Raw genomic sequence first — 24,305 nt, 5'->3', positions numbered from 1 at the left:
ATTACTACATATTTTTGGTGAATTAAGATAATTGAGTATTTGTCAAATTTTCACTAGTAGATTTTAGTTTTGTGGATAATCGATTTATAAAAGAATTTCTCCAGGTTTCAAATCTATTAAGTATTTAACTTGATCTTAAAATAGAATATTATTGCTCGATATCTACAAATTTTTGTTGCCTTACATATTTGCGATTAATTAATTGCAAATTTGCAGCGTTTGTTAAGTCTCAAGGTTGGGGCATGACATCTACGATACATAAGTCAACCTTGGGAAGAGAACTTCTACTTTAAAGAAATATCATTTAAAGATTGAATCCTTCATTGAGCAGGATGACTAGCTGACAAAAGATCAATCCGTGGATACTGCACCAAGGATTTAAGTGTCGTGGCACAGGGTCGTGCCGGAAACTTGCCAGCACGGTACGGCATAGTGCGTGCCAAGCCATGCCGATGTGTTACGATATATTTTATCTATATTAGGATGTTACGATATATTTTATCTATATTAGGATATTGTGTATTATTGCCTTATATAGAGTAGTATCATTGCCTTCTATAGAGTAGGATTATATAGTATGTAATCCTAGCTATACTCTTACTATAGTAGTCATTGTTACTATAGTAAGACAATCTCTTGTACTATATATATTCGTTAATACAACTCAAGAGGGCATGCTCTTTAGCCCTTCTTTCATGGTATCAGAGCAGGAACCCTAATGTAGGGATATCGATCCATAGCCACCATCCACCATAAATCTCACCTTTTTCTATAGGTGTCTTTTCTTTTGGTTTTCTATCTTCCCAGTACTGCTACAGTACTATCACTACAGTACTGCTACAGTACCAGCGCTACAGTACTGGCGCTACAATGCCTCTGCTACAGTATTTCTGCTACAGTATTTTCAGCCTGTCTGTGATTCCTCTTTGCTCCTTTGGTGCCGCTCAGACTGTCCTAATGCTGGTTGCTCGTATCGCTCGATTCTTTCCTTGGTACGGTCTATCTTATTTGGTGATACGTGGTTCCTCTCATGTGGTAGAATTCAGGTTCTTTTTTATTCACATCCGCTACATTCCGATTTATTTTTCTTTCTTATCTAATGGTGGATCCTTATTTTAAGATAGTAAACATGTCTTCTTCTACCTCACATTTGCCTATTGTTAATATCAAAACTCTCATACCACTAGAACTCACCGATTCCACATATCTTGTGTGGAAACGAGTCTTTCTTAATGTTCTAAAAAGTTTTGGTGTTACAAAACATGTGGACGGGACTAGTGTTGTGCCTTCTCAGACTATTGATACTACTAATAAGAAGGAGGTTATAAATCCTGAATATGTGAGTTGGAAAAAGAACGATACTACTATACTTTTATGGATTAATGCCACTTTATCTCTTAGCATATTACATATGGTTGTTTCTAGCTCACCTAAAACTGCATAAGATGCTTGGAGAATTATTGAGGCATATTTTCTTAATAAGACTACTTCCACGGCTTTTTCTCTAAAGTCTGAATTGCGGAGCATCAAGAAAGGCTCAATGAGCATGAGTGATTACATGCAAAAGATCAAGACGATTGGTAATGCTCTTCAGGCGATTGGTGAAATCGAGTCAGACCATAATTTGGTCATGACTGTTCTTCTAGGGCTACCTGAGGAATATCGAGGTTTTGTTAGTGCTCTAAACACACACAGAAATAAGCCAACTTTTGAACAACTTCGTCCACTCTTGATGCAAGAAGAAACAGAAGTTCAGCGTCGCACTAGTGTGACTACGTCCTCTGCTATTCCCACTATTGACAGTGAAGCTCTTTATGCCAATCGTGGACGTGGTAATCGTGGAGGCCGTGGAGGTAGATATCGTGGAGGCCGAGGACAACGTGGTAGACACTATTCTGGTCGTGGATCTCCTGAAATCTACCCACAGTCTCAACCTAATTATCCTCAACAATCTTACACTCCAAATCAACAACCATATATTCCGAAGTCCGGCATACAATGTCAGATATGTGGAAAGTTCAATCATTCTGCTCTTCAGTGCAGACAACGCTTCAATCATTCTTTCGCTGCTGATGAAGTTCCTCAGACCTTTGCTGCTATGAACCTTCACGAACCCGGTGAGGAAGTCTGGTATCCGGATACCGGAGCATCAAATCATATAACCGCAAACTCTGGTATTCTCTCATCTTCTAAACCTTATAGTGGGCATGAAAAAATTCTTGTTGGTAATGGAAATTTACTTGATATTACTCAGACAGGTGAAACTCAATTGAATACATCTTCTAACTCTTTTGCTCTAAAAAATGTTCTTGTTGTTCCTACTATTAAGAGAAATTTACTTTCAGTGCGTAAATTCTGTCAAGATAATAATTCTCTTTTTGAATTTGACTCTACTGGTTTCTCTGTGAAGGACAAGGAAACAGGGAAGGAGCTTCTTCGATGTCCTAGCTCGGGAACATCACTTTATCCAATTTCTTCTAGACTTGCAAGTGTAGGGAATAAGCAACAACTAGCTCTTATTGCATCTAGATTTAGTGGAGATGTCTGGCATAGACGGTTAGGTCATCCTAGTCTTCCTGTTCTTTCTACATTTATTAAAAATAATAAAATTGTTTCTGATTCTGCACTGAAATTATCTGTCTGCAATGCTTGTAATATGGGAAAACATGTTAAACTCTCATTTCATGATTCAGAATCTCAATCTGCTTTTCCTTTTCATATTGTTCATTCTGATGTTTGGCAATCACCTGTGCCCTCGGTTTCTGGATACAAATATTATGTTATTTTTATCGACGATTATTCTAGATTTTCCTGGCTTTATCTTTTAAAATTTAAACATGAAGTTTTTGACAAATTTTTCGAGTTCAAGAAGATGGTTGAAAATATATTTCATAGCTCAATAAAAATTTTTCAATCTGACAATGGTACGGAATTTGTAAATGACAAGTTTTCTAGTTTTTGCTCACAAAATGGAATTATTCACCGATTTTCTTGTCCTTACACTCCTCAACAAAATGGCCTTGCTGAGAGAAAACATAGGCATTTATCTAACATTGTTAGAAGTCTACTGTTCCAAGCTGGTTTGCCTCCTCGTTTTTGGGCTGAGGCCATTCAAACTGCTAATTTTCTTGTAAATCGACTTTCGTCTCTTACTGTTTTAAATGGGCGGTCACCATATGGCATTCTTCATGGTTGTGCTTCTCCTGACTTGCAACTTATCAGAGTCTTTGGATGTTTGTGTTATCCCGATATTCAGGACATTGCAGATGACAAGCTCTCTCCCCGATCACTTCCTTGTGTTTTTTTGGGTCTTTCTAACAAACATAAGGGCTTTCGCTGCCTCTATCCGAGCACTGGTAAAGTTTTTATTTCTCGCCATGTTACTTTTGTTGAAACTGTTTTTCCTTACTCTTGTCTGTCCAAATTTTCTTCCTCATCTTTCCCCACTACCTCAAATTTTCAAATGTTTCAACATTTTCTTTCTAATCCTCCCTTATTGGGAAAAAGTCCTTCCTCTCTTGATGCCATCTCTGGTTTTTCCTTTTCACGCCTTTCTCCGGATGTTGGTTCAAATGCATCTGTTTCACCATCTGAGACTGTATCGACTTTTCCTTCCACCTTGAATCATGATGCCACACAGGTTAGTGATGAACATGCTGCCACTGTTGCTAGTCCACCTGAACTCCGAGTCTATACCAGACAACACCCCCTCCGACCTACTGCTGCTACAGCTTCACCTTCTCCTGTTGAGTTGACGCCTTCCACATCGGACAGGCCACCTTCACCTCAGCCTGCTGAGCCTTCCTTACCAATCCGGACACACTCTATGCTTACTCGATCTATGGCTAAGAATTTTGCTGGGTCTACCTTCTTCCTTGCTTCTACACATACTACTCTTCCTACTGAGCCTACTACTTTTCATGAAGCTTTTCAGGATGCAGGTTGGCGTGCTGCCATGGCTGAAGAATTTGATGCATTACTCACCAATGATACTTGGGAGCTTGTTCCTGCTCCTCCTTCTGTCAATCTTATTGGCTGTAAATGGGTCTACAAAGTCAAACAGAAGGCGGATGGCTCTCTTGAGCGTCTCAAAGCTCGACTAGTGGCTCAGGGTTACAAACAACAACAAGGCATTGATTTTGATGAGACTTTCTCCGGTTGTCAAGTCGACCACTATTCGTACTGTTCTTTCAGTCGCTCTCTCCTCTGTATGGTCTCTCCGACAACTTGATGTGAAGAATGCCTTTCTTCATGGCACTCTCTCTGAGGAGGTTTATATGAAACAACCACCTGGCTTTGTGCATCCTTCGCTTCCTAGTCACGTTTGCCGTCTACGTAAAGCGATATATGGTCTCAAACAAGCTCCTCGGGCACTGGTTTCATAGTATCATTGCCTTCTATAGAGTAGGATTATATAGTATGTAATCCTAGTTATACTCTTACTATAGCAGTCATTGTTACTATAGTAAGACAATCTCTTGTACTATATATATTCGTTAATACAACTCAAGAGGGCATGCTCTTTAGCCCTTCTTTCACGATGTGTGCCGGTCAAAAAAATTCTTGTGTGCCGACACATAATAGCATGAAATATTTATTTTCTTTAGCAACAAAATACTCTTAACTATTTATTATGTCTTTTTATCACATCTTTTGTACTTTATTGAGAAAACTACTTACTAATTTAAAAAATAGAAGGTTTTGAGCTGTACCATCGGCACGGGGTCTGTATCGTGCCTGTATCTTGTTGGCACGGTACGGCACGGTGGATACGGCCCGTGCCGACGGGCACTTAAAACCTTGTACTGCACCTTCGTAGGTGGAAATTTGGTTACTTGGAGAAGTAAAACTAGATGTACTAGCCAAATCAAGTGCAGACACTGAATATAGAGCTCTGGCTCAAGGGGTTTGTGAAATTTTATGGGTTAGAAGGTTTATGCAAGAGCTAAGCATAGCAGATGTGAAACCATCAATACTATATTGTGACAATAAAGCAGCAATTAGCATTGCTCACAATCCAATACAACATGATAGAACAAAGCACATTGAGATCGATAGGAACTTTATCAAAGAGAAATTGGAAAAAGGCATCATATGCATTCCATTTGTGAAGTCAAGTCATCAATTAGCAGATATTTCTCACTAGAGGACTTGCGAGTATGACCTTCAATAACATTGTGTACAAAATGAGCATGAGAAATATTTATGCACCAATTTGGGAGGGAGTGTTGACTATCCTTTTATTATTTTGTAATTTTGCATTATGTCAAGGACAATACTGTAAAACTCCCTCCCTATATAAATATTCGTCTTTGAGGTTAAGGCTGATTAGAACCCGAATCACAATTCTAATATCTGTTTCATCAAGAAGATTTCAAGGGAATGGCATGTCAAAATGCAATTTTCTTTGAGATGGCTACCAAAGCCATGTGAGAAATCTCACACAAATGATCTAACCAAAGAGATCTATTCTAACTGCAACTTACAGGTAAGGCTTTTATGTATTCCATTATCAATTTGAAGCTTCTTGGATCCTGCTTGCTTCCTCCAGGTCCATCGACAGGTTTCTACAAGCATTAGAATCATATGTCAAGAGAGATATTAGCCATGGGCCTACGCAATATAGAAGAAACAAAACCACCAACATTTAAATGTATTTACAGATTACTAATTCATATCGAGGACAAACCTGTCTTCTAGGTTCAAAACGTATGGTTAGTGTATGTACAAGAAAAGGATCTAAAGGAGGATCTTCTGGTTTCACTGGTCGAAAGGATGAAAATGGTATTCTAACCTGCAAAAATGCAGATTTAAGGCAAAAAGTTTTCGAAAGCAAACTACTAAAGCAATACTAATTGGCAACTCATGCAAAAGCATCATAGTGGACACAGTCCTCACCCTACAATAGCCAACCTTTGTGGTCATTCGAGCAAAATACTTTTTGCTTTGAGAAGTATCAGCTAGCGGACCAGCCTCAAGGATAAGAACATATGATCTTCCATTTCCACCAACAGAGAGGAGCAAGCCATCATACCTACAAATGTAATGTCACAATGTCGCATAAATGACTAACATTCTACTCTTAACAATATTATGTTTGTTGTCATTCTTAAGACCACAACCAGTGCATAAATAGAATAAAAAATGAAAAATACCCAATACCTGTCAAGGGTGGAACCAAGAGGGAGAGAGAGTTGTTTTGACAACTCAACATAGCCGCCTCTTGTAAAAACATATCCTGAGAGCAAAAATGATCCACGAAAAATTTTACAACTTCTTTATCATGTTCTCTTCTGCACATAAAGAGAAATGAAAAGATATGATACAATGTGTAGTCAAAGTCTAAACAAGAGGCGATGACACCTGAAAACACAGCATCTCCTGACTCTGTGAATTCGAATTTTGCATCCATTCCCCCATCATATTTAGCAGCAACATCATCTTGAAAATAAGTCCCTTGGCGAACCTCCCAACCATCCAGTGATTCAACAGATTTAAATTTAGCAAGCAAGAGTTTGCTTTTGCTACTCTTACCAGCCCTTAACTGTGCAAGCATATTGTTGTAATCCTGCAATACAAGAACTCAACACACCCGCCAAAGAATTATAACGCTGTAAGAATGAAAGTTAACAAGACGAGGCATCCAATTAATTGAAAGAAGAGGAGTTGAGAGTGATATGAGGAAGAAGACCAGAAACGCCTTGGTGACATTTCGTACTCCTTGGTTATCAACTCTATTTAGGTCCCCAGTAATAGCAGAGCGTGCCGTAGCACAATATATGATCTTGTTGCAACCTTCAACAGCAGCCTTCAACGTTGAAAGATCGCCCACATCACCAACAACTATGGTCACAGACCTTGGAAGCATATCAATCACTTCCGGATCAGCTTTTCTTACCAAAGCCTGATTCAACAGTTGTAACTGTTAAGTTAGCATATTGGAAGATAGATAGGATACAACAACCGATCGAAATATTTGGAAAATAAACTTTCTGAGACCTTGGAGTCCAGATTACTATTTATGAAACATATGAACAATATATTACTAGGAATTGAGATCAGGTTTTCCCCATAAGTACTGGTTTAAAGGTTCTTCCATGAATATGATGATTAACAATTAACAAACTTCCATGCAATTAAATTCTAAACCCTAACAGACAAAAGTAAAGTTTATATATATATATATATATAGAGTGCGGCTACTATGCTATCGGAAGCACGGAGCCTTCCGTGCTTCCAGCTCGTTTTCGATGTTGCGACTTTCGAATCGTTGATCGGCTCCGTTAAACTTGATCTAGAGTATTTGAAGTACCTAGAAAATAAATTTTATGATTTTACGATATCATTTGCCTAGTGAACGAAGGGGCTCAAAATCAACGGCTGAAAATAAAAATCTTACAAAATGTAATAATATGACATTAAAATTTTAAATCAAAGATATTGATCTTGTTTTATATAGTATAAAGAATTTTCTATTAAAATTTCACGTGATTTGAATATTTCTACACCGTTAAACTTGCAAACGGCTCACTACGGCCATTGAAATTTGTTGATTTTGAGCCCATTCGATCACTAGGCAAATGATATCGAAAAACTTGCAAAGGCTCCGTGCTTCCAATAGCATAGTAGCCTCACTCTCTCTCTCTCTCGCTATATATATATATAGCGAGAGAGAGAGAGAGAGAGAGAGAGAGAGAGAGAGAGAGAGAGAGAGAGAGAGAGAGAGAGAGAGAGAGAGAGAGAGAGAGAGAGAGAGAGAGAGAGAGAGAGAGTGAGGCTACTATGCTATTAATAGCACCAAGTCATTGGTGCTTGTAAGTTTTTAGCTCTTGGATTAAGGAATGTGCGGTTATGATGATGTGGGCCCCCTAGGGTTGAGTGGGTGGTTGGTTGAATAGTATAATCTAACGGATGAAAATGATCAAAGGGGTAAATCTAACGGTAAAAAATTTACAAGCACCAAGTGCTTGGTACTTTTACAAGCACCATAGCTGGACTCTATATATATATATATATATATATATATATATATATATATATTAAAAGGGTGGTGTAATCTTGCTTAAAAGATATGTCATCTTTTCACCTTGGACCCTACCTCGTTCCAAAAGATTTACCTTATTTAAATGTGTCATTCTCATCATTTCGATCTTTCTTATGTCATTCACAGGAAAAATAGGACTAATTTTTTCTTGCATTTCCATGCATACCTCAATAGGTCTTAAGGTGTCATACAATATTACAGCTTCATTTCCAAAGATTCATGCAGCTTCATTTCCAAAAAAAATTTCATTCCATGGTGGAATCTACCAACGGACATGGCTTGTTTTATGTTTATTTGGGTCAAAGATTATTTGATATCCACAAGATCTATACAGGAATTGAAATGTTGTCTCATTTAGATTATGAAAATAATGTTCTAATAAGATAAGATAAAACTGAAGCAGAAATTGGTTTATCAAAAGGTCACCGGCAATTGTTGAATAGAAAGGAACAGAAAAATTACTTTAAATTTTAAAATTAATTTGAGATCCTTGGTTCTTTATTGTTTGTCAAATTACATAATTGATACTATGACTCAAGATATATGCTCTCAATGTTATTACGCATCTATTTGTCGTGATAATATCTAATATCTCTCTACCCTAGATCTCTTCTTTACAGGTGTAGAATTTTTTATGTAACCATCGGAGATAATACTTCTCTTAAGGCACGAGGCATATCAGAATTGCTACAATAGGAAAATCATTTTGTGTCTTATCAACTAACTAGAATGTATATTTTGTCTGGTCGTCAAATCAGAGTAATTAACCCCCAACTGGCCCCATCTAGTCCAGGAGCTGTCATCTCACACAACAAACAAATTAGCATCTCGAAGTCGTGGATAAGTTATAAGCCTATTGCTGTAAAATACATCCAAGTAACATTAAGTTCTGAAATTTTGGGGGGTGTAATGTGGGTCGTGCCAACTCTGCATGGACAACATAAATTAGGTCACGCCCAAGCCAACAGTGTTCCGGCATCGCAAAGATCCAAACCTAAGCCATGTCGTATTGTACCGATTTGCCTTTCTCCGATCGGAGGGTCGGCAAGAGCCCTAGCTCCAATTAGTTTGGGTCATGCCATGCCAGACCGAGGCAACTTTTTCCTTTAAAATTTTTTCAATTTTTTACATTTTTAATTTTATTTAACGTATTTTTCTTATTTATTGATAAACAAATATTGGATAGTCTTTTATACCGAATAATTCAGTGTCCAGAGTTTTAGATAATGAGAGAACGGTCGACGTCAGTGTAGTGTACCGAGTGAGTGTCGGTGTGCTCCCCCGAACTTTGGCCAGATTGGGCAAAGTGCGGATGAGACATGGTTTGAGGCCATTTGAGGGAGTTTAGATGAACTCCGGATCAATTGGAAGTGATTTGGATGTTTGTTGGGAGAATTGGGAGTGAAACCATGAGTTTGGGAACAAAAAAAATAAAATAAAATGATGAAGAAAATGAGGTGTACTCCAATGAGAGGCAAATTGGTAATTGCAATAACTTAGTGCTAAAGCAATTTCCTCTCATTCCCTCATTCACGTTCAACCCCTCTCATGAGAAACTTTCCTTTCTCTCTCTAAAACCCCTCTCATGAGAAACTTTCCTTTCTCTCTCTAAAACCCATATTCTCTCTCTCTCTCTCTCTCTCTCTCTAGAGATATCTCCAAGGAGTGGAGATTGGTGGAGAGAAGCTTGCTTGGAGGTGAAGTAACCTTATTGTACAAGCAAGGCTTGGAGAAAGCTTTGAGTTAAGGTAAGTTTTGTAGGGTTTTGCGGTTAGGGTTTGGATATGAGCTCTTTCTGTAGCTTGTTTGGAAATCCTAGTGAATCCTAGCTTTGGATGATCATGTAAACACCAAGAAATTTTGGTGTTCTTGATGTATGATGAGCCGTAGGGCTAGAAGTGGGGGTTCTTCTTATACAAAATTTCCGGTGAAATTGATCTTCTATTTTCCTAATTGAAGCGTAAATCGACACATTGAAATGCTCGGAACGAAGTTTCATCGAGTCTACGAAAGCCAACCGTGGAAGAGTACCGTTTTTGCTTTGTTTGCCGCAGTCTGGAGAAATCAACGCGGATAAATTGCGCAACTTGGCTTTCCCACTTCGCGGCTTTGACTCGAGGTGGGGATGCTATCCGAAGTAGCCGAATTTCATTCTATGTTTAAGTTCCATTCATTGGTCATGTAGCAGCATCATGCATTGAAACTATGTTTGAAAAACATATGAGCTCTTGGAATTAGTAATTACATGCTCTAGAATGAGAAATGGAATTTATGTTGCATGACATAAAGATGTATGTATGTTGCATGACATCAATATGTATATTTATTGCATGATGCCAAGATAGATATGTATATATTGCATAAGATGATAATGGACATATGTATGTTGTCATATTATGAGAATTCTCAACTTAGAGTGAACTAGATGTGGACATAGATGTAAGTGGTGGAACTCTAAAGTTTAAACATAGTAGCATGAGAGGTGTAAGCCTAGGCACTAATGAGAAGTGGAACCATTGCATATGTAGTTTGACATGTTGGTAAAGTCACTAGATGTCGCACACAATCTGTTGTTGGCTTGTGGAGGTCGCGACTCCCAAGCCGTGAGCTCCGAAGTGTCACGCAAATACGGGTGTGAAGGGCGCCAGGGAGCCCTCCCCAGCAGACGATCACGGTGGCTGGCTTATGAGTGAAAAACCTCTTCCCCACGTGACTTAGTGAGTTGTGGCTCGGCCTATGGGCAAGCCAGTGCAATTGGGTCAAGACATGAATTATGGATTAAGTAGATGGGATGTCATACATAGTGCATCTAGTAGAACCTTGACATGTTGATATCGGTAAGGCATAGTAGATACCATTGTAGCATGATATACATTGAGCAAGTAGACTTATTGTTGTTACTTAACTTATCATATTGACCCTTTCTTGTCTCTATGCTTTCTTAGACCTAGTGGGAAAGTCTGCGTTGTCGGTGGCCGAACCCAGTGGGAACTTTATCTAGTTCTCACACCCTGTTTTGCAGAGCTTCCCCCAAGTACGTCGGCGCAGGACCGCGGCAAGGGCGTGGCACCGTAGGTAGTGGACTTTCCGTGTATAGCTCTCACCTTGTCCATGTTGTACATAGTCCATTTTGAGAAAAGAACATGTAATTTGGAAGGATGTAAATATGTAAAGATGTGAATATAAAGATGTATCAAGATGTGAATGTAAAGGAGATGTTTGAATGTAATAAATGTAACATGGCAATGATGAATACTTATAAGCGGGTAAATGTATAGTTGTTTTAGCTAAGTCTCTCTCTCCCGCTTGTGTTGATGCCCCCGCGCATGTTAGGTACATGAATGATATCCTAGGTGAAAATCATTGTACATGATGTTGCTTGCGCCTTGGGCGAACAGGAAAAACTCTGTTTATTTGGCGGTTTGTGTGCATACACGAAACGACCAAATTGGTGGCCTCGGGGTGCGTCAGTCAGGCGGGGTGGAAACAAAGGGCATGTGCTACTTAGCAAAGTTTTTTTATACATCTATACATATTTCACTTTGTGCCCCCTTCTCTTCTTAAGACTAGCTATCTCCATGATTAGCTTAGACATAAAGTACCACTATATATGCTTTTTTACAGACCATTAAGTGCTTGATGTTAGGCCTCGAAGATTTTAAAACCGCTCTAAATGCAGATTCACATACCGGCTAGGCTACTAGACAGTAGAATAAAGAACTTAATAAAATGATGATTATTAAATCTTATAATGATGTAACAATCACAGAAAACCGCACTCCGAGCTTGATATAAGATTGCTTTAAGTAGATTAAAGAATTTTTTTTGAAGGTGAAGCTGATTGAAATATTTTATTGGAAAAATTTTTATAAGTAGAAGAATTAAAACAGTATATAGTATTTGATTAGAAGGTTACCATTGATGGAGAACCCCCCAACTTCCGGCCATTCCAAAATAGACTCCCCAACTCTAATTTTTCTGATTGACGCCCTTTTGTAATTTTTTTGTTTAAGCTTTTATGGTTAAATTTGGACTCCCCGATTCTAATTTTTCTAACGGACACACTTTTGTTTTTTTTTTTTTTTGTTTAAGCTTTTATGATTAAATTGCGTCAAAAATCTTTGTTATTTTTCATAATTAGTTATTAGCAGTTATTTAATCTAGTTTTACTGGTTACAAATAGTTTAAACTATTCAATTTGATTGATCCGTCGGAGGAGGAAGCAATGTCATATTGCCTCCCCGATGGATATCTGAAACCAGATTAAAGAGGAAAAGAAAAGAACACAATATTTTTTATGTGGAAGAGTTTGTATATTAATTCTCTCTAAACTGGAGTGACTTTATGTAACACACTGGACCTGTGCAAATTGCGAGGTTCGAGTGTTTGATATGGATTCCGAGCTTTTCCATACTTGGTGGAAGGTCGTTGATGGTATTCTGACCTAAAAGTTCGAAATTCTGGGTTTTGGCTAAGTCCTGAGAGTTTTACTCTGGGGGACCGGTCCCTGGTGGGAGAGACCGGTCCCCCCAAAACAGTGTTGCGGCAGGACTTGAGGCAACCGGTCCCTTGCAGGGAGAGACCAGTTCCCGAGAGCTTGTTCTGCAGGAGGGTCCTGAGAGACCAGTCCCAGCTGGGAGAGACCGGTCCCTCTGGGCGAAAACAGCCCAGACCCGGGCAGTGCACAGGTTGGATTTTTGAGAGACCTAAGTGGATTTTGTTACATGAGAGGGCTTATAGGCCATTTCCTCTCCCTCTCACCCTCATTTCTCTCCCTCACACTCTCTACACTCTCTAGAAAGAGAAGAAGAAGGAGAAGAAGAAGAAGTAGAAGGAGAGCTTGTTTAGTAGACCTTGGACTTCTTCCTCAACCTCCCCTCTCACCATTGGAGGCTTGGAGCTTGGGCTACGAGCTTGATAGAGGGTCAATCTTCAACCCTAGAGCATTTTGAGCTTGGTTTGGAGCTACCAAGAAGGTTAGTATGCTTAATCTACCCTTTGGAGCATGTTTCGGTAGGTTTTACCTAATGAAACCCTAGATTTTGGGATTTAGGGTTTATTTTGGGATTTTTTGATTTAAGGGCTTTAGGACCTAATTGATGGGTTTAGAACCCTTGTTTAGGTTGGTTTGGAAGGACTCTAACTCCCATTTGGAGATCGAGAGAGCTTCCTTCGCATTCGGTGAGTTTTTCTCCACCTTAGCTTGAGATGGTTAATGATCAACCTTATGGTTGTTCGTAAGGTTCGTTTAACTCTTGTTCCTACATCTTTAGGGTGCTAGGAGACTAGTGGACACCTTCGTCGGAGCAAACGAAAGAGCGCAAGAGTTGTGGTGGGTTTGACTTCATGAAATCGTGGCGAAATGGCCCCTATGTATTCTATACTTGTCGTAACGTCAATTTGATTGCATATTCATGTTAAATGGGATTTATGTGAATTTTAGAACACTTAAAATGCATGCCTTATGTATCATGAAATTTTCACTCTATGTAATAGGGTATTCTGGGTTTTTAGCATGCATGTGAGAAGTGGTTCTCTTTGCGAGTTGGGTACTTGTCTCGTACGATGAAAATGATTAGAATTATGCATTCATGAACATAATTATCATGCTTGGACATAGAGACCAAAAGTGTCATAAAGGGGCACTTGGACTAGCAAACTATGAAACTGTTATCTGAGACTTAGTAATAGGCCATTGACATCTTTTATATTCCATGTTAGAGACATGATGACATAAAGATAGGCTTATGAGAGTTGTGACGTATTCCATGTTGTTAGACATGAGGACTTGGTACTTGAGACGGATTTTTTGGTTACTTGCCATTGTGCTCATTCGCACATAGTTGTGAGGGTCGCTCCCTAAGAACCAGCACTTCGGAGATGGCCATCGCGATACATATTCGCCGTGTGGGATTGGGCGCCGAAGTGGATTGCCGTGGGCTAGGCTCATCCCTAGGGTGGGGATGTTGACTACCTCGGGGCCATTAGGCTCGGCACCGACCAGACAGCCTACGGATGGGTCTCAGGGCCAGACAGCCTTCAGGTGGGTCTCTTCATATTTGACTTTGAGCATTCATCATGCCATGTGGACATTGACTAGAATAGTAAACAATGACATCTTTACTATTTAGCTTGTGGACATCATACTAGTGATACTTTGGTACATTCATACTAGTGTAGCCTTTTGTTACTTGAGCAAAATCATGCTAAGTAGAGATATCTCGTGGTAACCAGCATTCTTGTTTATTTACTCGTTGTACTTATCGCTTTTGTTTATACTTATACACTGACCCTTTTTTTGTAGCTCTTAGGCCTAGTGGCGCATTTCACTGAAGTCAGTAATTGCCCACTGGGAACTATTATTTGATAGTTCTCACACCCCTGTTTCTATGTTTCTTTTTCAGAGCCTTCGGCACCAGCGGAGGCACGGGATCGCGGCAAGGGTGTCGCCTAGCTAGATAGAGAGGAGCTACTTTTGAGCTTAGGTGGTTACTCTTTCTTTTGTTGTTTTTAGAGAGAGAGATTTTGAATACCATGTATAGAGAGACCACCTATGTACTTGTTTAGCTTTTGTATTTGAGATTCCTATTGTATTTACTTTATGATTTATTTAGTGATTTTAGCTCTCTACTCTTCACACTGTTTTAGATACTAGATATTGTACTTTGCTCTGATACTTCTAGATATTCTCCTTTTGTTGCTTTATTTATCGCTTCGTTATTTCTTTTATCGTTTTGTTCTAGACGCCTTGTATGTTTTAGACATACTGTCACGGGTCTAATGACTTTTTGTCGAAAAGCCCGCGCGGCGCTCGTCTGTCACCTGCACAGAACGAGCCAGCCAAGCCAAACCGTCCCGAGGCACAACTTCGCAAATTGGCAACGACCGAGAAATGAGAGAAAGCACGTAAAGGGATCCAAGACACTACGCTTTTAGCGAAGCGGGCTCACTTAATACGTCTCACCTAACCTTCCCGTACTACCCTATATTAGCATCCACCCATTTGGCACCCCGGGGGTACAAAGGTGCTCACCGAGGGGTACGTTTTCCCACTCCGCACATCCATGGGAAAATAGGCCGCCGACCCATGTCCGACACGCGTCCGGCTCAATCCGTCGCATAAGCGGCCATCGTTAGCGAAACCTATGTCCCCTTGGATGTGTAGCACAAGTGAACCCGCGGGTAGCCAACCGGATGCCAATTTACATGCAATGCCCATCCAAAATAAGGAAAATCCTATGTCGAAGTCTTGCCCAACACAACATTTACAGACTCTTTACAAACTCAATGTTATTGACAAGGTCAGGGCCGTTGACAACTAAAAAGGGCCCTGACAATACGGCGGGTCTGGGCACGCGCCGGGCGGGCTTCCACTGGGTCCCGGGGCATGACACTTTACAAGAGCCGATAAGGCCCCTACTTATAATCTTCAGGCTTACAAGAAGACAAGAACAAAATAACATCTTTATCCTTATCCAAATTGGTTCTATTCTTATCTAATTTGGTTGACTAGTTTTAATCTTCTGAAAACACCTCGATACTTATCCTAACCGAAGTAGTTTGAATAGCCTCCGCCTTATCTGCAACGGTTGAAACTTATCTGAAATGTTTAATCATCCCAGATCATGGCTCCCCAATTTTGAGAGGAACCAACACCTGCTGGATCTAGAACTGCAAGTTGTTAACTACTTAGCGACACTTGGCTTTTGACCTGCCACGTTTAAGGTATGAGTTTCTCGGTCCATTGTACTCGATTGCCATCTTTAGGTACACAAAGCATTGCACCTTTGTACAGCAGACCGCCTTGCAAGACAAACTTAGTTGGTTATCTTGCTTTGATGTCAGCCAGCGCCCCTTGAAAATCTGAGTCTTCTGCATATAAGCTTGCATGCTGATGAAATTTTGGCTGAACTTGCATAAATATCGACAAGCAGAGTGCTGCCACTGGTGGTCGTGATAGCATATCAGCTAGTTTGTTGTGAGCACCTTTCTTGTACTTGATTTCCATATTGAACTGCTGTAAGTACGTCATCCATTTCATGTGACGTACCTGTTGCAATTTTGATTGTGTTTGGAGGTACTGAAGTGGACAGTGGTCTGTATGCACCACTGTCTCTTTTCCTAGAAGGTAGACCCGCCAATACTTCACTGCCTGGTGTAGTGCCAAGAGTTCCTTGTCATAGTCGGATAGTTCTTTTGAGTTCCCTGGAATATCTTGAAGTAATACGCAATAGGCTGACCATCTTGCATCAAAACAGCCCCCATGGCGTATCCTGACAAGTCCACCTCCAACTCAAAGGGTCGTTGTAGATTTGGTAGCGCAAGTATAGGCGCCTCGCATAATTTTCGTTGGAGAAGTTGGAACGTGTCCTCGTGTTTCAAACTCTATTCAAACTTTTGGTTGGCCTTCGTCAGTGCATATAGAGAGGTAGCAAGGACAGAAAAGTGTCGGATAAACTTTCAGACATATTGGCAAGCGCCCATAAACTTTCGGACATATTGGCAAGCACCCATAAAGCTCCGCACCTCCTCACATTTTTGGGCCTAGGCCACTCCTTGATGGCCCTGACCTTGTCGGGGTCGATTTGAAACTCGGCGCCGCCCACCACAAACCCGAGTTAAACCAGGCTTTGCTTGCCAAACTCATATTTGCTAGGGTTTAAGCGGAGTTGGTGTTCCTCGAGCAGCATGAAAACCTTCTTGACATGCACCAGATGCTCCTCCCACAATCGACTGTAGATGAGGATGTTGTCGAGGTAGACGATCACAAAATCATCAAGGAAGGGCAGTAGAACGTAATTCATCAATCGCATAAAAGTGGCTGGTGCATTGCAAAGGCCGAATGGCATGACGAGCCATTCAAGCAGGCCTTGTCGAGTCTTGAACGCGGTCTTCCAGGTGTCATCCTCTCGAATCCAAACCTGATGATAGCCAGACTTCAGGTACAGTTTGGTGAAGTAGCGAGCATGCTTCAGTTGGTGCAAGAGATCATCGATCCGTAGTAAGGGGTACTGGTTCTTGATAGTGATTTTATTGAAGGCGCGATAGTCGATACACATTTGCCATCCGCCGCCTTTCTTTAGCACCAACACGATCGGGGAGCCACAGAGGGAGCTACTCGGTTTGATAACACCACTCTCGAGTAACTCAGTCACCTGTCACTTTATCTCCTCGTTCTCCACTACCGAGTTTCCGTACATGCCGAGATTCGGTAACGGAGCGTCGCGTTGGATTTCATGTTCCAGAGCTAGCTTTGGTAGCAGTCCCTGGACTTCTTAAAAAAGATCCTGATGCTCGTCAATCAGTTTGGCTACATCACCAGTTCCTTTCTTGCATGCTAGGTTCAATACCTTGTTGTTTGCCTCCTCAGATGTAACTGGCCAAAGGACCAGTAAGGCAAAATTTTGACAAGCATTGATCATCCTCTTAGCCTGGCAAGCGGTTATCAGGTCAACAGTTGTTGACAACGGCTCTATGGTGAACAAAAATTTTTGTTCATCCGTAATAAATTGGTATTGCTAAGGACGACGAAGGAAGGTAGCGTCGTGGTCCCATGGTAAGGACTGTCGAAGATAAAGTTGCAAATGTTCAACGGGGCAACCTCGCACAGCATTTCGTCGATGTAGACGCCGGTCACTGCAAACTTCACCTTACACTAGCGATCGATTTTCATTTCGAGTTGCTGTTAATCCACCCCACTGGATATAAATGTGGGTGTGGTGTAGTCGAGAAACCCAGCTTTTGAACTAGGTTCTCCGAGATCAAGTTCTTTTGTCTGCCGGGATCGATGATAGCATCGATCACTTCATTTTTTACTTGAAATCGAAAAATGAAGAACTCCTCTCTCTTATTAGTCAGATTTAACGGGCACAGGCTTGTCTCCTTCGGCATAGCCATCAGAGACAACCTAGTGTCCGCTTGATCAATCCGTCCGATTAAGGTAGGAGCATCACTTGTCGATCCTGCCGTTGTCGTTGTGCGTTTTCCACGGTCGTCCTTCTTCTTCGATCTCAGCTCTGAATGGAGCTTCTGGCATCGATCCTTGACATGTCCTGTGACTTCACAATAATCACAGTACAAATCAGGATCAGAGGACCCCTTCTTTTTAGAGTCCTTTCTTTTGGACTTTTTCGAGTCCTCAGCAGACTCCCTAGATGGCTTCTCCCTGTGAGACAGTTTATTTTTCCGCTCAATTGCCATGGCTGTTTGGCTTGCTGAGGTGATATCACGAACACCGAAGAGGCGAAGCTCATCATTGATGCGCTCCTGTAGGCCCGCGTGTATTTACGAAAAACTTATGGATCATCAAGGTAGATGCCAAGCGCCAAGTCTTGGCGCCGGCAGTCGGTGGTGTAGTCCTGTACTATCTGATCGCGCTTTTAGCTTAGGACATGCCAGCGCTTCCATCGCTCTTTTTCATATCCCATAAAGTATAATTCCTGGCGGATCAATCGTTTAAACTGACTCCAGGTGAAATCCTCATTGGCGGAAGTTTGGAGAGTGGCCTTCCACCACGTCAATGTATGACCTATAAGTTTTAGTTTTGTGAATATTATCTTTTCCGCATTACTATAGTTGTAGAGGTCGAAATATGTCTCTAGTTGGTCAAGCCAGGCTTCGAGCTTTTCAACATCGACAACACCACCATAGTTAGGGATCTCTATCTTGGCCTAGACCTTAAACGGTTGCGACCTCCCTTCTGTAAGTGACAAGGCTATGCTTCCGTCATCGTCGGAGTCATTGTCGTCTCGCGCACCCGAAGTATCCTCTCCAGCGCACTTCATCGACGTCACACGCGCCTTTGGAGTAGTTCCTAAGAGCCGACCGCTCTTCTCCACCGGCATTGCCGATAGTGCTGTAGATTGGGTCTTGATCCAATCTAAGACAGTCTTCATGTCGTCATACGGCGCGGTGACCTTGGCGGCAAGGTCGGATGGCATCACTATCTACTCATCTGCAGACATGATAGGTGCACTCTTTATTTTCCTCGTCGGTGGCTTGCGGAAGATGTCAAGGACAGAGAGTTGTTCGCCGGTAGCTTTGTAGATGCTTCTAGTTTGCACCATGCACTAGGGTCAGATGCTTTGATACCACTTGATCCGTCAGAGGAGGAAGCAATGTCGCAGCACCTCCTCGATGGATATCTGAAACCAGATTAAAGAGAAAAAGAAATGAACACAATATGTTTTATGTGGAAGAGTTTGTGTATTAACTCTCTCTAAACTGGAGTGATTTTACAAGAGCCATTAGGACCCCTATTTATAGTCTTCAGGATTATAAGAAGATAAGAGCAAAATAACATCCTTATCCTTATCCAAATTGGCTCTATTCTTATCCAATTTGGTTGACTAGTTTTAATCTTCTGAAACCACCTAGATTCTTATCCTAACCGAAGTAGTTAGAACGGCCTCCGCCTTATCTGAAATGGTTGAAACTTATCCAGAATGTTTGATCGTCCCGGATCATTGATGGAATCATCAATCAATTTGGTAAAATTCCTAACTTATCTTGCTAAAATTACTCAATTTACAAAAGTCAAAAGTTGAAAGGTCTCAATTAAAAAAAAAAATTATAGTTCAAGGGGGTTATGTCAGAATGGCCGATAGTTGAGAGATCTCCATACATTTTTACAAAGTTTGAAATGCAACTATGCAAGATGTTAAACCTTTTGAATACCCATTGCAACCTCTCTACATGAAACTTCAAGCCCTGCACCTGGCCAAATATGAAATTTGCATCTTCAAAAACCAAAAAGGACGAAGCTATCCAATGAAGCCAAAGTAAACTACTTATTGCAACAATATCGACATAGGCTAAATTATGAAAAGCCCGTTGCACTTTAGCTTCTGTCTGAATTACCCCTGTGATAAAATTTGCGTCAATTACCACCATGCACTTGACTATCATCTCAAATAGATAAAAAGATTTAGAAAACTAGCAAATTAGGTTGTAAAATTTCACTAAAACAAGTCGGCATCTCACATTGTTCTACATCACAATATCTTTTTAATATGCAACTCAAAAAATAGATAAAAAAAGCTAAGATAAAAGAGATCGCACATTTTGCTAATACTATCAAAATTGATAGTTTATTGAGCAATTTTATTCACTTTATATAATTCTATTGCATCACTTATAAGTGACTTTACGTGCAAAGTTGTTTTTGCAAAGTTTTATAGTTGAATTCAACAATCCGAAATAGCTGGACCTATTTGAGATAATGGCAAAGTGTAAGGGATAATCGATGCAATTTTTAATGTAGGGAGTAATTGTGACAGGGGCTGAAGTCCACGGAGGCTTTCTATAATATAGCCCGGCAAATAATTAATCCTGAGCAACTTGATTTAGCAGCAGCTCTGATTCTAGACGACCATATATGGATTTGAGAAAAGAACAATCTCTAGGTGCATCGGCAAGAGTCATGATCAGTAGTATAAAATCAAGGTTGAAACGATAATCAGATTGGGTTACTAAACCACCTTGACGTTGTAGCCTCTGAGCATCAGCTTGCGAATGACGATACGACCGATCTTGCTGGTGGCGCCGACGACGAGCACGGTGGTCTCCTGGGCGCCGGGGATGCTGAACTCGCACATGGGCCCACCGCGGATGAGGACGGAATCGAGCAGGGCGCTGTCGCCGTCGGCGGCAGTGGTCGAGGGCGTCCTGGATATCTGGCCCAGGCCCGAGAACTTGCGCCATACTTCGTCGAACATCTGGCGGGACTTGCGGCCCAGACCCACCGGATTCACGCCCTCCAACGAGAGCGGCACCACCTTCTCCTTCTTCTTTTCCCTGCTGCCGTGGTCCCTACCGGGTCTCAACTTAGTATCTATCAGATTCTCTTTCGTCTCTTCTGCTTTGCGGCCAGGGCCTTCGAGCTCGGCCCTCGAATACGAGAAGTGCTTGAGAGCCGTGAGAGGAGGAAGCGGAGGGCGGCAGGCACCTTGTGGAAGGGGGAAGCCATGGAAACTGGAGGAAGACGAGGAGGAAGCGGTGGCGGCAGTGGCGGTAGGACCGCCGCTTGTGGGGAACGGCAGAGCCATCATTCACGTTTGTGTGAAATTGCAGGGGCCGGAGGGCGGAGGGCAAGGACGGAAGCAGCAGGTCGGCCGATGCGAATGTCGGCTTAAGAAGCAGAAGAAGAATAATAAGAAGAAGAGGAAGAAATTTGAGCCGAAGGCGAAGGGGGTGGAAGTGCGCGCAAAGGGGGCCCACCGGTCGGCGTGACAGGGGCGGGAGGGAGAAAGGAGAGCCACCGGTACGTGTGCGGGGGGTTTTGATTTGTGGCTGGAGCTTCGGGGAGGACGGGACGCATATCCCCTCATCATCCCTGGTCATGGCCGCGCTTAATCACTACCGTCTACGTGGGAAATCGTACTTCACCTCTTTCTGGAAAAAAAAAAAAGAAAAAAAGAAAAAAAAAAGAGTGCAATACTACTATCGATGTGTTATTCTTACTTAATCAAATTAGTTTTTAGATTCACTAGTGAAGGCCCGCGCTTTCCAGCGGAAAATTCACGCAATTTTTAAAATACTTTTAACAAAATTTTTTAATTTTTTAATTTTTTAAATCTAATTTAAAATTTTAAACCTCAAAAAATTTAATATAAAATTATATATAATAAATAAATATATATTTATAAATAAAATTATATATAAGTTAAAATTAAAATTTATATAAAATTTAAAATTTAAAATTATAAAATTCACTCTCTTGAGCTCTCTCTACATAGATGTAGGTATAATTATAGAGTATCAGGGGACCGAATAGCGAAAACAAATATATTCCCCTATCTTTCTAGCTTCTAGATCATTATGATTTATTTAAAATTTTATTTACAATGTTAACTCCATAGCAGGAATATTGACATCAAACAAAGCATAACGTAAAATGAATTAGTACCCTTATGTATTATTCTAAGTATGTATACGCCTCACTAAAAGCAGACCCAATTATCAACTGGAGGAAAATTTAAATGGAAAAATAGCTTACACAGTAATTACAGAAAAAACCTACAACTATAGATCTAAATAAATACGGGCCGTCTAAAAGAAAAATGTCTTGAAAAATATCAGCAGATCATGAGTCGAGAGGAGGAAAATAGGTCTCTTTATGGACCTAGAGGACAATTGAAGCCAGTTGCGTAGGTATTATCCCTTCCTAAGCTATTCCTTTTCCTTCATCTATCATAATTGCCCCAAAAAAATACATTCAAGAAATTAGTATTAATTAAAGAAAAAGGGTATTACAAACATAAATCTAAATAAATTTTTGTGGATTGAAAGGGAAAAGGAAAAAAATATCAAGACAGTATAAGTCGAGAGTAGGAAAATAACTTATAGAATAGCAGCAATAGAAAAACCTGGAATGAAGCCTATTCCTTCTCATTCATTTTTGGCCTAAGAGCAAATGAGTTGAGTATGTAGACTGGCCTCGCCTCTTTTTTCTTTTACCCTCTGAGTCATCACTGTCGAAAAAAGAAGTATGGAAATATGCAAAAAGCATGCAATCCCACATGCTTGTTCCAAGGTAATATTTTCACACTTTGCTCAAGAAGAGGAAGAAAATGAACAGGAGCATAAAGAAATCAAGAAAATCAAGTAATATTGGGAAAATCACAATGCATTAAAGGACTGGGACAAAAGCGAAATGATATCTAATCGATCAGTCGAAAGGCAACCAAGTAAAATGGTTCTAAACTCACAAATAAAACAAAAACCACAAATAAAACAAAAGTTCTCTTCTAAAATTTAATGATTGAATATCTTAAGCAATCAAAATAACAAATAAAACAAAACTTCTCTTCTAATCAAAATAAGCAAACTATTTGATAAGTTTTTTATACAAACTGTTTGATAACTACAATCACATGAACCTAAGAATAATCAAGATAATTTAATGAAGAACAAAGTAGATCACAGGAAAAACTTATTACTAAATAACATACAAAAATTCAAAAAGCTAAAAGTTACGTATCCATAAAAACTAAGTACATAAAGGACAATTACAAAGTAAGGAGAGATTCAAAATAATGCGAAAAGATAATAAAGAAGCCCTGTACCTCCCAGATAAAATTTAGGGTATTTTGGCCATGGTTCTTATCAAAAATATTTTCAAGCTGTTTTATACCAGGTCGGTTTTATAGACGAAGGAACACCATGCCTAATCTTGAGATGATCTCGATATGATTTCCAAAATCATTTTGCAATGATCTCAATATGATTACACCTAAAATCTGTAATAAAAAAGTTGGATTGGCAATGCTTGTCATAAATACATAGTATTTGGAGTAGCGGATTACTGAGAATGACTAATGCGCAACCAGAACCATAGCCGGAGACACATAGCTGCAGTCCCCCACAAATAAGTACATAACCAATAGCCACCATTGATAAGAACAATAGGAAGTGGTTGCCTATAGTAGGCTATCCAAACTTCTACTTGTTCCAAGGCAACATTAAAGGAGCCGATAGAACTGTGGTGCAGGTTAGAAACAATAAACAGCAACACAAATTGCCATAATTGCATTACATTATAAAAAAAAATTGCCAAAGTTCTCAAGTATGCAAAGAAGGCCCTAAAAAAAATGGATGGACCAGTTAGATTCCGGCAAAAACTGGTATGTATAGAAGAATCACCAGTTGACCAAAGCAAAGATTGGCAAATCTAAAAATGTTTGGGTTAATCGATACAATTTAGAATTATGAATTCCGATTTCAGAATACTGCTAGGCATTTCGGAATTCAGCTAGGCACTTCAGAGAAAGCATACAAAAGGAGTTTTATGTGTGTAAGGACTGAGATTTTTGCAGTGTAGCTAAACTCTCAGTTGACGATGTTTTTGTGTGTAATTTAATTACAAAAGCACTCGTCAAGTTTCGGGTGAAAACGAGTTAAAACGGAAATTCTGCGCGATTTCCAAGTTTCACTTAAAGTGAATAGTAACTCGATTTTCCGGAGAAGCCACGGTGGGAAGTTGGCTTCTGGCTCGTACCGGACTCTGTCTATAGCAATCCAATAGCTCGTTTCGACCGGGTCAGCTATTCTGGAACTAATGGCGCTGACGGATTTTGAGTTTGACACACGGATTTCGAGAAAATCCAAAAATACATGTTTTATATGTATTTTTGTGTGTGTTTCCTTCTATTCGAAGAAGGTTGGATTTTGTCGTGAATCCGTGGTCGATCAAGACGAAACGAAACCGTAGCTTTGTTGTCTCCGTCGTGCTGATCGCACTGGTGCAATCCGTTCGCAAATC

General features: G+C 40.3%; 1 protein-coding gene across 11 annotated transcripts in view; it reads right to left on the bottom strand.

The window, feature by feature from the left end:
• The window catches only part of LOC109711719, a 50,883-nt gene extending 29,513 nt beyond the window's left edge, over nucleotides 1-21,370 (bottom strand). For 4 of the 11 annotated variants that reach the window (XR_002216670.1, XM_020234906.1, XM_020234908.1 and 1 more), the window contains exons 1-7: nucleotides 20,524-21,360; nucleotides 6,692-6,904; nucleotides 6,364-6,568; nucleotides 6,163-6,238; nucleotides 5,899-6,034; nucleotides 5,690-5,794; nucleotides 5,487-5,567 (exon numbers count right to left, since the gene is read on the bottom strand). Coding sequence is in view for 9 of the 11 variants with exons in the window: in XM_020234906.1 (XP_020090495.1) it covers nucleotides 5,487-5,567; nucleotides 5,690-5,794; nucleotides 5,899-6,034; nucleotides 6,163-6,238; nucleotides 6,364-6,568; nucleotides 6,692-6,904; nucleotides 20,524-21,093 (1,386 nt within the window). In the remaining 2 variants the exon portion in view is untranslated. Of the gene's footprint in view, nucleotides 1-5,486; nucleotides 5,568-5,689; nucleotides 5,795-5,898; nucleotides 6,035-6,162; nucleotides 6,239-6,363; nucleotides 6,569-6,691; nucleotides 6,905-20,523 lie in introns of all 11 variants that reach the window. The other 7 variants (XR_002216669.1, XM_020234900.1, XM_020234899.1 and 4 more) reach the window with 6 other exon arrangements.

Source organism: Ananas comosus, linkage group 6 (genome assembly GCF_001540865.1).
Source record: "Ananas comosus cultivar F153 linkage group 6, ASM154086v1, whole genome shotgun sequence".
Taxonomy (NCBI): Eukaryota; Viridiplantae; Streptophyta; class Magnoliopsida; order Poales; family Bromeliaceae; genus Ananas; species Ananas comosus.
This window is presented reverse-complemented; position numbering and strand designations above follow the sequence as displayed.